Here is a 15,372-nt window from a genome sequence, read left to right as displayed (position 1 = left end):
TTTAGTCCTGAATTAACTTTGACATAAACCACATGAAATTTCCCTTTATCCAGTAAATCCCTTGCTATACAGTTAAAGTTTCCAGTTGCAATAGATACTCACCTTTCTTCTTCTGACTCAGCCAGGCAGGCAAAATTACCCATAGTAACTGACTCAAAGCTCAGGTAAGCAGACACACAGATATGAGCTAGGGTGACCAGATCTCTTTTTGTGGGGGACGAGGGAATGGGCACTAGGGCTTGAACCCAAGGCCCAGGTGCTGTCCATTAGCTTTTCCTCTCAAGGCTAGTGTTCTACCACTTGAGACACAGCTCCACTTCTGGCTTTTTAGGTGGTTTATTTGGAAATAAGAGTGTCAAGGGCTTTCTTGCCCAAGCTGGCTTCAAAGCATGATCCTTAGATCTCAGCCTCCTGAGTAGCTAGGATTACAGTCATGAGCTACCAGCATCTGACTAAACAAATCCTAATGGCAAACAAAATGCTGAGGGCAAAATGCTATGCAGGCCTATTCAAGCCCTGAATCTTCCAAATTCTGAGAATCTAGAACAACCACAGATATGGATTCTAGTATACATTTGCCACTTTTTCAAAAATTTCAAAGATAGTTAATCAGAGTACACAGCATTGGGACAGGCTAGCCCCCCATCGATTGCTGAATGGAGTAAAGAATGTTTCATATATGTACCAAAGAATTTTATGCAACCACTAAAAAGAACTAACTGTTACTTGCTAGAATTTGGACAGAACTGGAGATCGTTAGGTTAAGCAAAATAAGCAGGATGTAGAAAGAAAAGACAAAAAGCATAACAGTATCTTTTACACTAAAGCGACCCTAAGAAAGGATTTAGAACTCCAATATTGCTGGACTGTGTACATTCAGATAAATTACTTAATTTCCCAATCCTTATTTTCTTCATCCATCAATGTGATGCATTAAGTCACAATTATTACATTCAGTTAAAAAATATACCAGAGGGCTGGGGATATGGCCTAGTACTAGGCAAGAGTGCTTGCCTCGCATACATGAAGCCCTGGGTTCGATTCCCCAGCACCACATATATAGAAAACGGCCAGAAGTGGCGCTGTGGCTCAAGTGTGGCAGAGTGCTAGCCTTGAGCAAAAAGAAGCCAGGGACAGTGCTCAGGCCCTGAGGCCAAGCCCCAGGACTGGCAAAAAATAAAAAAAATTAAAAATATATAAAAAAAAAATATATATATATATATATCAGAAAGAACCTGTATAGACTACTCAACAAATTGGAGTAGAGTGAATGAAGTTATAAGCCAGGCACCACTAAAGTGTATTGGAATGAAACTTTTTTTCCTATAGAGTCATGTGCTAAGAGTTTTAGTAAGTTATCAACTAATATCTAATTACTTCCAAACTGCATGAAGTTTTTGCTCAACTGTTGGTATATTATCTTACTGGATGGTGATACTTTCTTCTCCACAGATATGGTGGGGAACAATCAGACTAGAGTCACAGAATTCCTACTCCTAGGATTGTCTGGACAGTCAGATAAAGAAGAGGTAGTTTTTGGGGTGTTCCTGGGGATGTACCTGCTTACTCTCATCAGAAATCTTCTCATCATCTTGGCCATCAGCTGTGACCCTCACCTCCACACACCCATGTACTTCTTCTTGGCCAACCTCTCCAGTGTCGACATCTGCCTTTGCTCAGTCACCGTCCCCAAGACACTGGTGAATCACATGGTGGGCAGTAAGTCCATCTCCTACATGGGGTGCATGACCCAGATGTATTTCTTCATCACTTTCCCCAACATGGATGGCTTCCTCCTGAGTGTCATGGCCTACGACCGCTATGTGGCCATCTGCCGCCCACTGCACTACACCTTGATCATGAGGCCCAGACTCTGTGCCCTGCTGGTGGCTGTATCCTGGGTCATCACGAACATGCATGCTCTCTTGCACACTCTTCTCCTGGTCCGGCTGACATTTTGTTCAGACAACACAGTGCACCACTTCTTCTGTGATCCCTACCCTGTCATGAAGCTCTCCTGTTCTGATACCTTCATCAATGAACTGATGGTTTTCACTGTGGGTGGGGTGATTTTTCTGACACCATTCACCTGCATCGTTGTTTCCTATGCTTGCATCTTCTCTAATGTGCTGAGATTGCCATCCGCCCGTGGGATAAGGAAAGCCCTGTCCACATGTGGGTCTCACCTCACTGTGGTGTCCCTCTTCTATGGGGCGATCCTGGGCGTCTATATGCGTCCTTCATCCTCCTACTCCATCCAGGACATGGTGGCCACTGTCATCTTCACAGTCGTGTCGCCTCTGCTCAACCCCTTCATCTACAGCCTGAGGAATCGTGACATAAAAGCAGCCCTAAGGAAGATCATCCTCAGAGTCTAGAATTGGAAAGGTTTAGAACTGAGAGAACTCCTGGTTCCCCTGTGTTTCTTCCTCTTTGTAACTAGGGAAACAAAAACCCACAGAGGTACAAAATTCCCCTATTACTATTCCTGAAATTAGTAGTATGTGATCACCATCATCTTTTAATTGGATATTCCTGGGTGCTCATTATCATAAAGCCAGTCGTTTTATTGTCTATGAAAAGATCTGATGACAGAATACTCAGCTTGTAAACAAGACAGACTGAAGTTCAGATGTATTTGCTTTTATTTTCCATTATTTGTGTAGTGCTGAGATTTGAACTCAAGTCTTTACATTTGCCAGACTGGCACTATGCCATTTGTGCCATGCGTTAAGCATTCTTTGGTCTCAGTTATTTTTCAGGTAGGGTCTTGTGACTTTTGTTGGCATTGGCCTCACCCATGATCCTCTACCCTGCTAGACCTGCAGGTATGTGCCACCATATCCAGCTTATTAACTGATATTAAATTTGACTGGATTTTCTTGCCCAGGTTAGCCTTGAATCCTCCTCTGATCTCTACCTTCTAGGTGGCTGGGATCATCTTAGATGGGCGTACCGACCATCTAAGAAAATGGCTACCACATTAATCTGGAATCTTTCAGAATATGAGAGCTGACAGTCCTCAACTCACTGGACCCCACAATCTCAGATAAAGAGTTGCCCTAGATAGTCACCTGGCTACCATTCTCTTCCTGCTACACACTCTCAGGACATCAGCTGTTCATAAATTAGGGTAAAGCACCATGTGGGGTCTCCAGTATGGGGAGGAGTGTCTTCTCTCCTTCTAGAAATTGGGTCTGTGCCAGATTTGCAGTCTTCCCTGAGGATCAACCAAGAAAACAGGACTGAGTCTGGTGATTTACCCTCTGGGATCGAAGCGGATGGATTACCAGGCCTGTGCCAAGCACCTCCTTTCCTGCAGCCTGAACTCCTGGGGGCATCATACCCTCCTCCTACTGACAACTTTCATCTACCACTAATTGGCCACCAGGGCTCCACTCTTTAGACCCAATTAAAACAATATAGGGGAGGAAAATTGGTCTCAAGCTCAGTGAATGATGGAATGGATGGTCAGCTTTATCCCCACCTAGTTCTGTAGACATCGGTCTCTCCCGAGGGCTCGTGGACTGCCCTTTGTCATAGACACAGGAGTAGGTGGGATTGACCATCTCTCTCTAGGTTCTTCCATTCCTATGTTCTCTGTCCAGACAGAATACAAACAGCAAACACTTAGTATGAGACCTTAATGAGGACCTGTGGGGCATCAACCCTAGGTGCACCCAACTTGGTTAGCAACAATCCTCCTGGAAGACTCAATCCCTGGGGACATAGGTCTATTTGTCAGTTCCCAGTTACCCACCCTTGGCTAGAGAGGGTCACATTTTGTATTCTCCACATTCTCCTCCATTTGAGCAAAGGCCCCTTAGATCTCACCAGCTTGTGAATTTCCCATCACAAGATCCAGCCTGGAGCCAGCAGAGATGGGGGATCTGTGAAAGCATCTGAGAGCAGCAGAGAGCCGCCAGGTAAGAGGAGTGAGGCGAGCAGGGAAGACAATATTTCCAGTGACAGACTGATGCACGTATACACAAACACACAGAAAAGTCCTGGAAAACCAGACCCACCGACTCCCTCTGCATCTAACCAAGTCTAAGAAGGAAAAACATGTTGATCTGTCAAGACGTCTGTTCACTAACAAATGAACAGAGTCCATCTCCAGGATAGGTACAGACAGTGAGGGGACGGGACAAGGGGAGAAGGCAACAAGGCCAGGTAGTGCAAGGTCCAGTGACTACAGGCTGTTAGAAGTTTGTCCAAAGCTCAGATCTAAGAGTCTCACTTCCTGCTACCCAACAGAGAGACTACTCTTTCAGACATGCAAGGCCATCCTTTTCTCCAGATCTGCAACTTGGTACCAGTTGGCTTCCTGTGTCCATCAAAGTTATGTTGGATTGCATAATAAAATAGTCTCAGAACTCAGCTACTTGGATATCAGACTGAGCCCCACAGGAAAGAAATGCTGGCTTAGATGAAGGTCAAAGACTAAGTGGCCTTAATATTGGTCCAGGGACCCAAACTTTCAGTGACATAGCTATATCAGATTCTTCAACAGATCTACACACTAGCTTGACTCACAAAATATCAATGTATGAAATTAGACTTAAGTATGTTTCGATCATTCAGGCTAAATGTCATCCTCAGAGGAGTGGTAGAATCATTGTCTTGCTATAAGAAAGCTGCAGAGGAGCTGAATTGTGTGTGTGTGTGTGTGTATTGTGGCTTGAATTCAGGGCCTTGAGCTCTCACTTAGCTTGCTTGCTTATGGCTCTACCACCTAAGCCATTCCTCCAGTCTGGCTTTTTGTTATTGATACTGGAAATGGAGGTCTTACGGACTTTTTTTTTTTTATTATTATCAAACTGAATTACAGGGAGGTTACAGTTTCATACCTTAGGCATTGGATACGTTTCTTTCTTCTTTTTTTTTTTTTTTGGCCAGTCCTGGGCCTTGGACTCAGGGCCTGAGCACTGTCCCTGGCTTCTTCCCGCTCAAGGCTAGCACTCTGCCACTTGAGCCACAGTGCTGCTTCTGGCCGTTTTCTGTATATGTGGTGCTGGGGAATCAAACCTAGGGCCTCGTGTATCCGAGGCAGGCACTCTTGCCACTAGGCTATATCCCCAGCCCCTGGATACGTTTCTTGTACTGTTTGTTACCTCGTCCCTCGTTCCCCCTCCCACCTCCCCCTTTCCCTTTCCTCCCCCCCCCCCCATGAGTTGTTCAGTTCATTTACACCAAACAGTTTTGCAAGTATTGCTTTTGTAGTTGTTTGTCTTTTTTTACCCTGTGTCTCTCGAATTTGGTATTCCCTTTCAATTTCCTAGTTCTAATACCAGTATGCACAGTTTCCAATATACTCAGATAAGATACAGAGATCGTGTAGGTACAACCACAGGAAGTGGATACAAGAAGATCATCAGTTCTGACCTGGCTGAATTCAAACCGTGATCCTCTAGGTTTCAGCCTTCTGAGTAACTGGGATTACGGACATGAGCAACCAGGGCTCCAGCTCTGAAATACATTTTTGTGTGTGTGTGCTGATGCTGCAACTTAAACTCAGGACCAAGGTGCTATCCCTTGTGTTTTTCCCTCAAGGCTAATGCTCTACCACTTGAGCCACAGGTCTACATCCTGCTTTTTTTTCTGGTTAATTAGAGATAAGAGTCTGGTGGAGTTTTCTGTTTGGGCTGGCTTTAAACCACAATCCTTAGATCTCAGCCTCCTGAGTGATTAGGGTCACAGGTGTGAACCACTAGGGCCTGGCTCTGAAATACATTTTTGAGGATATTTAATAAGGATCCAATAGACTAAGAATTAAGTGCATCTTAGTGCATTCTCTACCACAGTGCAGTGGTTTTCTGCAAAAGCTCAACCTACTGAAAGTTAAACCATGAAACAGTAACATTGTATCTACCATCTACTTAGCCCACTTCTCAATACAAATGGAGAATATGGACAGTTTACAGCCAGTTATAACCTTTGTTGCGGTTCAATTCAATAGGAAAAATGCTCCTTGAGCTCCCTGTATCTCCTACTTCATGCTTACTTCCTCTGCACACAGACTTCTCTTCTGCCCCTGCAGATCATATTGTTAACATCTACCAGTGAAGGAACAGTGCTTCTTGTCTTGGCCATGTATCCTGCCAGTCCCACCCACAGCCCTCAACGTGTATGGTCCATGTTAACCAAGTTCCCTCAAGAGCATTGTCCTGCATTCATCTACACCTGCTCTACTTTGACTCTGAGAGTTATCCAGACAAAATGAATTCATATCTCAATACTCTTCCTTAACTTCACTAACTCTGGTTGAGGGCATTGTGGTAGTCTCCTTACTGTACAATAAAAAATTAGAGGTCCAAATCAGCCTCAGTGTTCCTTCTTTACTAGTTATAGATGTTAGATAGATAGGCTTTTTTTTTTTGTCAGTCATGGGGTTTGAACTCAGAGCCCGGGCAATATCTCTGAGCTCTTTTACTTAAGGCTAGTGCTCTGCCACTTTGAGCCACAGCTCCACTTCTGGCTTTCTGGTGGTTAACTGGAGATAAGAGTCTCATGGACTTTCCTGCCTGGACTGGCTTTGAATCACAATCCTCAGATCTTAGCCTCCTGAGTAGCCAGGATTACAAGCATGAGCCACCAGTGCTAAGCCTATGCTATATTTTGATTAGCTACCCATCCTGGAAAAAAAATGTATATCCTATAAGGAATCCTTCCAGAATGTTCTATAATGTCCTCTGCCTCAGTTGTCAGGCCACCTGACAGTGTCTTCTCTTTCATTTTCCTCAGGCCTTTGACCCAACAGAAAGGCATCCCTTCTTCCTGCTTAAGATCATGAATTCTAACTAGGTATTGCAGTCACACCGTTTTACTTGACCTTACTGCGAGTGATATTTTAATCCTATACTAATGTTTGCATAGAGCTCATGGGACAGCTCATCAGTAAATTCCATCAGAGAAAAATCTACAGCTGCAACAGACTCCAGTCTTTCCTCTTCTGACTGTAACCAGGAGGGCAATGCTATCTACAGCAACTGACCAGCAACTTAGATCAACAGACCCAGAGCTGTAAGCTAAGGTGACCAGATCTCAATGATAGATAACATGCCAAGACAAAACACCAGGCAGGTCTAGCAAAGCCCCTGAATATTCCAAATGGTGAGAAAATAGAAAAGCAGTATACAAAAATCGTCATGATTTGACATTTGATATAGAACTTGCTACTTAGTTAAAATTTCCACTCAAAATACATTAATTCAGAACATTCAGACTACTTTAAACTCTAATACTCATTGGCTATGTAAACTCATAGTTGCTTAATCCGTTTTCTTCACCATAAGTGACTTATGGACCTGCAATTATTAGACTTAGTTAAGCTATATGTAAGAAAGTACATGTACTATTCACAAAATAGGAGTAGACTTAATAAAATGATTGCCATTGTACAGTCTATTGAAATTAACCAGGTATTTCCCATAGAATTACAAAAGAAAATAATCCAAATAGTATTAAACAAATGTATAATCTCTTGGAAAGAAGAGGAATGTTTTGCTCAACTGTTGGTATGTGATCTTACTGTAGGATGATACTTTCTTCTCCACAGACATGGAGGGGGAAAATCAGACCAGAGTCACAGAATTCCTCCTCCTGGGACTCTCTGGAAAGACAGAGCACGAAGAGGTTCTCTTCGGGCTGTTTCTGGGGACCTACCTGGTCACCCTCATTGGGAACCTTCTCATCATCTTGGCCATCACCTGTGACCCTCACCTCCACACACCCATGTACTTCTTCTTGGCCAACCTCTCCAGTGTCGACATCTGCTTTTCATCAGTCACCGTCCCCAAGACACTGGTGAATCACATGGTGGGCAGTAAGTCCATCTCCTACATGGGGTGCATGACCCAGATGTATTTCTTCATCACCTTTATAAACATGGATGGTTTCCTCCTGAGTGTCATGGCCTACGACCGCTATGTGGCCATCTGCCGCCCACTGCACTACACCTTGATCATGAGGCCCAGACTCTGTGCCCTGCTGGTGGCTGTATCCTGGGTTATCACAAACCTGCATGCTCTTTTGCACACTCTTCTCCTGGTCCGGCTGACATTTTGTTCAGACAACACAGTGCACCACTTCTTCTGTGATCCCTACCCTGTCATGAAGCTCTCTTGTTCTGATACCTTCATCAATGACTTGATAGTCTTCACTGTGGGTGGGGTGATTTTTCTGACACCATTCACCTGCATCGTTGTTTCCTATGCTTGCATCTTCTCCAATGTGCTGAGATTGCCATCCGCCCATGGGATAAGGAAAGCCCTGTCCACATGTGGGTCTCACCTCACTGTGGTGTCCCTCTTCTATGGGGCGATCCTGGGCGTCTATATGCATCCTTCATCCTCTTATTCAATCCAGGATATGGTGGCCACTGTCATCTTCACAGTGATGACACCCCTGGTCAACCCCTTCATCTACAGCCTGAGGAATCGTGACATGAAAGCAGCCCTAAGGAAGATGATTTTCAGATCCTAGAATAGAAATCTTTACCGATGGGATGACTCTCCTTCATCCTGCATTTCTTTCTATTTGTAATCAGAGAAATGAAACTCCATAAGCATGTCTGTGATCTGTAACTTTATAAACTTGATGCTTATACCTGCTCATAATCAGAAGCCTGTTAAATATTTTCTCTATAGAAAGGGCTGATTCTAGCTGAGCACAGGTGGCACACACAGAAATTCCCGTAGAGCTTAAAAGTCTACAAGCCCTTTAATACCTTGGGGACATAGGGTCATGAATGAATGGAAGAATTGCAACTGGAGCAAGGGAACTTGTGATTCCAAATCTAAGTAAGCTATGTTCTTCTCTTTGGGTCAGACATCCCAAACTCCAACCCTCATCTACACTTGAAAACCATCCCACTTTCTCCTTCCTGAAGTTCAGACAGTGCTCTCCTGAAGCTCCAGTAGTCAGTCATCACCATCCCTCCTTTTCCTGGCCTTGTCTGCTCTGCCCTCCTTCCTCAATTCTCTCCACTCTTCAGTCACAGGAGTTGGTTGTCTTCACATTAACTGCTTCCTGCCTTGGCCTGGCCTCTCACCAAGTCTGATCAAAATTCACGAAGAGCTTCACTGCTCCTACCTGTCCCTGTAGGTCACTACACACAGAATCTGTTTAATCTTCCTAATGTACTGATTGTATCATTTCTCACTTGGAGTGGGGAAGGCAGGGAGGGCTCCTGCTGCTCCTCCCTTGTGATCGTCATGATGTTGTAGGAGGAAATCTCCTTCCCTTCACCCATTACACTTGGCTTCAAGTCAACCATGTCTCTCCCTATGTGACTGTCTTGAAGAAACTTTGTTGAGTATTGCAATAATGTGTCCTTGCTCTGGATCTTTCTGCATGCTTGTGTACGGATCCTGGGGCCTGTACTTGATTCCTGGATGCTGTCCCTGAGCTTTGGTGCTAGCACTCTACCGTGAGAGCCACCGTTCCACTTCTGCCTTTTTGGTGGTTAGTTGCAGATTAGAGTCTCACAAACTTCCTTGCCTGAGCCAGCTTCAAGCTCAGGTCCTCAGATCTCAGCCTCCTGAGTAGCTAGGATGACAGCCATGAGTCACATGATGGGCTGACACACAGATGCAGTTAAGACTAATGTCACGAAGGCCATCACGGGATCATAGCGAGTCATATAATTTAATATTAAGTATCAACTATTTACATCAGCTATTTCAGAAATGAATGTGACTAGTGAGAGGAATGGATGAAGACTGTTCCAGGCAGTCCCACTCCCAGGGTGCTGAGAGCTAAGCCTGGACGTGCACGGCCTCCAGAAGCCCGGGAAGGTGGGCTCTGCGCATGTCTGTGCACTGTGCCCAGGGATTCTGTTAGGACAAATGCGCAACTACTAGAGTGTTTATGGGAATCTTTTGGCACAGGATGAGTGGGGGAAAAAAAACAAACAAGAGAATTCAGAGCGAGCTGTGCTGGGAAAGGTGGGCATGGAAGCTGATGAGAAGGAAATCCGTGGGGAAAGCGTGAGGCCACCTGGTCTGAAGCTTTCTACCTGAAGGGAAGAATATTTGGGGCGATGCTAGAGAGAGAAGCCAGTCAAACCCAAACCAACTTTCCCTCCATGTACCTCCAAGATCACCATGGAAGGTCATGATTCGTCACACACCAAGTCCTGCCTGCAAGGGAAAAGGAATGCCTACAGTGCCAGCAGTGTGGAGGGAGCAGACACAGGAAAAGCCCTCTGTCTTGTCTGTGTGGTGTGAGCTGATCAGTTCCTGGTCCTGGTCAATTCCACGTGAGGCTGTGGTCATTCTCCCTCCAGCTCTGGGAAGCCCTGGGTCCAGCATCATCCTCTTCCGGGGGAACACGGGGGCTGAGAAAGATGCTGCAAGGACACATCTAGAACCATCCTTGTTCTCCTCATGGGAGGGACATGTCACAGGACACAAATGGCTGCTGCGAGAGCCTAGCACCACACAGGGTCTCCACTGCTCTGCACCCCTGGAAGCAGGTGCTGTGCCAGCTGTGCAGAGTCGTCCTTGGAGACAGCCATGAACTCTGGACTAGGTCCAGTGCTTTGTCCTCCAGGGCCCGGGTTAGCAAACACCAGGAGGCTCCCTTCCTGCAGCCTGAGCTCCTGGGGCACCCCAGCTTTCTTCTCCACAGACATTTTCTCTCTAGTCCTAATTGGCCACTGGGGTCCAACTCCTTAGAAGCCAATCAAGGTGACTCAAAGAGGAAAGTTTGACTGGAGCTCAGTGCATGTCCAAATAGATGTCCATCCCTCATCCCCACCCAGTTCCCCAGACGCGGATCTCTTCTGAGAGCAGTGAGACTCTTTGAGGCCCTGAGTTCAAGCCTCAATACCAACACAAGGGAAAAAAAACATGGAATGAGCAAGTAGAATGTAGTCTAGGGGCACTGTTATGGGTTTGGAGAGGAACAAGGTTTAAGAATCTCTATTCCTTGGGAGAACCTGACAAGAGAGACTTGTAAAAGAGAGAGTGTGTAGAACCAGGATGCATTATAAATGTTACCATGAAAACTACTACTTTGTAAAACTAACATATGCTAGAAACATGCCTAGAAAAGTATGCCAAATCTTAGGAATTAAATTACATACACCAAAATTATCAGTGAAGCACATTTATTAAATTATACCAGAAATGGCCAAATGGTTGTGATGATAAGGGGGGAAAACGTCATATCCAAATTGGTGGGAGTGTAGAGAAAGCATTGTCATGTTAAAGGCATCCATTAATAATTTTAAAAAATGAGATTGCTGACAGTATTTCCACATGAGAGGTTTCCCCTGCTCCCATTTCTTCATCCAGATGACATCCAAACAGTGAACCCATCATACAATCCCCAAGGAGGATCTGTGGGGAATCCACCGTAGGGACGCCCAACATGGCAACCGCCCTCATGCAACTCTCAGTCTCCAGGGATGGCAGTGTATTTGTCAGTTCCCCCTCACCCATGCTTAAGCAGAGAACAACAGGTCTCGCTCTGTGTTCTCCTCCAGTGAACCAAGGCCTCACTCCACCTCTGCATTTCTCCATCACCAGGTGCAATACGGAGCCAGCAGAGGCATGGGTGCTGTGAAAGCACTTGAGTCCTAGAGCAGCCAGGTAAGAGGGCCAGATGGAAACAGACAGTGGGTGGTGGACATAGAGAAAGACAACGAGGTCAGCCAACCTGGAATAGGACCAGTCGCTGCGGGCTGTTACTAAGCATGACCACAGCTCAGATCCAAGAGCCCTGCTTGTGTGCACTCCAGGCAAACACGGCCATCCTATTCCATCCTGGATGTACACCTGGGCACCACATTGCTCTGTGTCCATCCAAAGTAATCTGTGATTACATCAGGAAGGTGTCTCAGAGCTCAGATGTTTGAATAATAGTCTGAGTCTCACAGAGAAGTGCTGGCCTTGGAATGGACTCCACAGCTTAAGGTGCCCTTCATCTTATGGTTCATCCATTGCCCGGAGAATAATACAATTTCAATTTTCTTAATTGCTAAAGAATTCTTCTTGTCTTATTCTATCACTTGATTATTATGAATTGCATAGCAAGAAACATAGGTGTGCAAGTATCTCATTGCATACTGACTTAGTTCACATGTCTGCTCAGCAGAGCTATGGCAGGATTGTTGTGGTTCTTTAGTGTTGAGGAACACTCACATTGATTTCCATAGTGACTGTGCTCGTTTCTATTCCACTAACAGTGTATTAGCATTGCTTTCCACCCCTCCCCACCCCCCACCATCTTCTTGTAAGCATTTGATGTTGCGTGTTTTCTTTAATGAAAGCTATGCCAACAAGGGTGAGGCAGAATCTCAATGTTTTGTCAACCAAACTTTGTAAATTCTTGAAGTGAGATATAAAGCCAAAATTGTTAGATTAAATTAAATATTGTATAAGAAATAACCTATCCATGCAGCTGCAAATAGAACTAAACTTGATAAAATCTACACTTACTTGTAATTTCTACCAGAATCTGAGTTTCTATATATAGTTACAAAATGAGATAATTCAGTTTTAGTTAATTCCCAATCAAGGTGTAATTTCCTTAAGTTATTTTTCAGATGTTAGTATGTAATCTTACTGTATAGTGATACTTTCTTCTCCACAGACATGGAGGAGAACAATCAGACTACAGTCATAGAATTCATCCTCCTGGGATTCTCTGGACAGTCAGATCAAGAAGAGGTTTTCTTTGGGCTGTTCCTGGGGTCATACCTGCTCACTCTTATTGGGAACCTTCTCATCATCATGGCCATCACCTGTGACCCTCACCTCCACACGCCTATGTACTTCTTCTTGGCCAACCTCTCCAGTGTCGACATCTGCTTTTCATCAGTCACCGTCCCCAAGACACTGGTGAATCACATAGTGGGCAGTAAGTCCATCTCCTTCGTGGGGTGCATGACCCAGATGTATTTCTTCATCACTTTCGGCAACATGGATGGTTTCCTCCTGAGCACCATGGCCTACGACCGCTATGTGGCCATCTGCCGCCCATTGCACTACACCTTGATCATGAGGCCCAGACTCTGTGCCCTGCTGGTGGCTGTATCCTGGGTCATCACGAACATGCATGCTCTCTTGCACACTCTTCTCCTGGTCCGGCTGACATTTTGTTCAGACAACACAGTGCACCACTTCTTCTGCGATCCCTATCCTTTACTGAAGCTCTCCTGTTCTGATACCTTCATCAATGACATGGCAGCTTTCACCGAGGGTGGGGTGATTTTTCTGACACCATTCACCTGCATCGTTGTTTCCTATGCTTGCATCTTCTCCAATGTGCTGAGATTGCCATCTGCCCGTGGGATAAGGAAAGCCCTGTCCACATGTGGGTCTCACCTCACTGTGGTGTCCCTCTTCTATGGGGCGGTCCTGGGCGTCTATATGCGTCCTTCATCCTCCTTCTCAGCACAAGACATGGTGGCCGCTGTCCTCTTCACAGTGATGACACCCCTGCTCAACCCCTTCATCTACAGCCTGAGGAATCGCGACATGAAAGCAGCCCTAAGGAAGATGATTTTCAGATCCTAGAATAGAAATCTTTACCGATGGGATGACTCTCCTCCATCCTGCATCTCTTGCTATTTGTCATCATAGAAATGGAAACCTATACAGGTGCAAAGCTGTCCCATAAGAATCTCTGCAATTGGTGATATATGACACTGATCATAGTTATAAACTTGAGGCTTATACCGACTCATGGTCATAAACCTGTTAATTTTGTCTATAGAAAGAGCTGATTCTCACGGAGCACTGCTGGCTTATGCTTGTAATGCTACTATTGTGATCTAAGGATTACAGTTCAAAACCAGCCTAGGCAGGAAAGTCCATGAGATTCTTATCACCAGCAAACTACCAGAAAACCAGGTTTGGCAATGTGGCTCAAAATGGTAGAACGCTAGTATTGAGCAAAAGAGCTCAGGGATAGCGCTCAGGCCCTAGGTCCAAGCCCCATGAACAACAAAAAAACGGGGCTGGGGCTGATTCTGATGCATTCCTTTCTTTATTTTCTCTTTTCTTTTTGCCAATCCTTGAACTTGAACTCAGGGCCTGAGCTCAGGTCCCTGAGTATCTTTTGCTCAAGGCTAGCCTTCTACCTCTTGAGACACAGCACCACTTCCAATTTTTTTCTGTTTATGTGATATTAACTAATCAAACCTAGGGCTTGATGCATGCTAGGCAGCACTTCTACCACTAAGCCACATTCCCAGCCCATGATTACTCCTGTCAGAGACCAGAACAACTGAAGATCTGAGATATGTAGTTCTGTCTTATTTTTCAGTGGGATTAAATGCTCCTAATCTAAGTGATCACCACCGTTACCTGGAATTTCACAGGCCATGAAGGGTTCCATTCCTCAGAATGACCTGACTCCATGATCTCAGATGAGGTATTGATACAGGATGCATGGTGATTCTTGTGTCCCTTACATGGGTTTGGGCTGCAGGAAGCAGAGATTCCCTTAAACCTGAAATGTCTATAATTCCATCAATACCTTGGGGACATAGGGTTCTGAATGACTAGAAAAATTGCAACTGGAATGTGGGAACTTTTTATTCCAAATCTAAGTAAGCTACGTTCTTCTCTTTGGGGCAGACATCCCAAACTCCAATCCTCATTTACACCTGAAGACTATCCCACTTTCTCCTTCCTGATGTCCAGACAGTGCTCTCCTGAAGCTCCAGTGGTCAGTCATCACCATCCCTCCCTTTCCTGGCCTTGTCTCCTCTGCCCTCCTTCCTCAATTCCCTCCACTCTTCAGTCAGGAGTTGGTTGTCTTGACATTAACTCCTTCCTGCCTTGGCCTGGCCTCTCACCAAGTCTGATCAAAAATCAAGAAGAGCTTCACTGCTCCTACCTGTCCCTGTAGGTCACTACACACAGAATCTATTTAATCTTCCGAATGCACTGATTGTATCCTGTCAATCATTTCTCACTTGGAGTGGGGAAGGCAGGGGGGGCTCCTGCTGCTCCTCCCCTGTGATCGACATGATGTCATAGGAAGAAAACTCCTTCCTTTTACCCATTACACTTGGCTTCAAGTCAACCATGTCTCTCCCTATGTGACTGTGTTGAAGAAACTTTGCTGAGGGTTGCAGAAATGTGTCCTTGCTCTGGATCTTTCTGCGTGCTTGTGTACGGATCCTGGGGCCTGTACTTGATTCCTGGAGGCTGTCCCTGAGCTTTGGTGCTAGCACTCTACCGTAAGAGCCACCATTCTACTTCTGGCCTTTTTGGTGATTAGTTGGAGATTAGAGTCTCACAAACTTCCTTGGCTGAGCCAGCTTCAAGCTCAGGTCCTCAGATCTCAGCCTCCTGAGTAGCTAGGATGACAGCCATGAGTCACATGATGGGCTGACACACAGATGCAGTTAAG

The 15,372-nt window shown here is 45.3% G+C and overlaps 3 protein-coding genes across 3 annotated transcripts; all 3 read left to right on the top strand.

Annotated features, from left to right (window-relative positions):
• Window positions 1-1,454: 1,454 nt before the first annotated feature.
• Window positions 1,455-2,378, top strand: LOC125341808 (olfactory receptor 1361-like). The gene has a single exon (XM_048333891.1). It carries the CDS (start codon window positions 1,455-1,457, stop codon window positions 2,376-2,378), a length of 924 nt encoding a protein of 307 aa, XP_048189848.1.
• Window positions 2,379-7,529: 5,151 nt separating this feature from the next.
• On the top strand, window positions 7,530-8,484 carry LOC125341961 (olfactory receptor 1361-like). The gene has a single exon (XM_048334096.1). It carries the CDS (start codon window positions 7,561-7,563, stop codon window positions 8,482-8,484), a length of 924 nt encoding a protein of 307 aa, XP_048190053.1. The 5' UTR covers window positions 7,530-7,560.
• Window positions 8,485-12,602: 4,118 nt separating this feature from the next.
• Window positions 12,603-13,526, top strand: LOC125341965 (olfactory receptor 1361-like). Its single transcript, XM_048334100.1, has one exon. The coding sequence runs from the start codon at window positions 12,603-12,605 to the stop codon at window positions 13,524-13,526; it is 924 nt and encodes a 307-aa protein (XP_048190057.1).
• Window positions 13,527-15,372: the final 1,846 nt, after the last annotated feature.

The sequence above is a fragment of the Perognathus longimembris genome, chromosome 25 (assembly GCF_023159225.1).
Source record: "Perognathus longimembris pacificus isolate PPM17 chromosome 25, ASM2315922v1, whole genome shotgun sequence".
Classification (NCBI taxonomy): domain Eukaryota; kingdom Metazoa; phylum Chordata; class Mammalia; order Rodentia; family Heteromyidae; genus Perognathus; species Perognathus longimembris.
This window is presented reverse-complemented; position numbering and strand designations above follow the sequence as displayed.

Coding starts and splice junctions, on each gene's coding strand:
- LOC125341808 (XM_048333891.1), top strand. CDS start 1,455: ATGGTGGGGAACAATCAGACTAGAGTCACAGAATTCCTACTCCTAGGA.
- LOC125341961 (XM_048334096.1), top strand. CDS start 7,561: ATGGAGGGGGAAAATCAGACCAGAGTCACAGAATTCCTCCTCCTGGGA.
- LOC125341965 (XM_048334100.1), top strand. CDS start 12,603: ATGGAGGAGAACAATCAGACTACAGTCATAGAATTCATCCTCCTGGGA.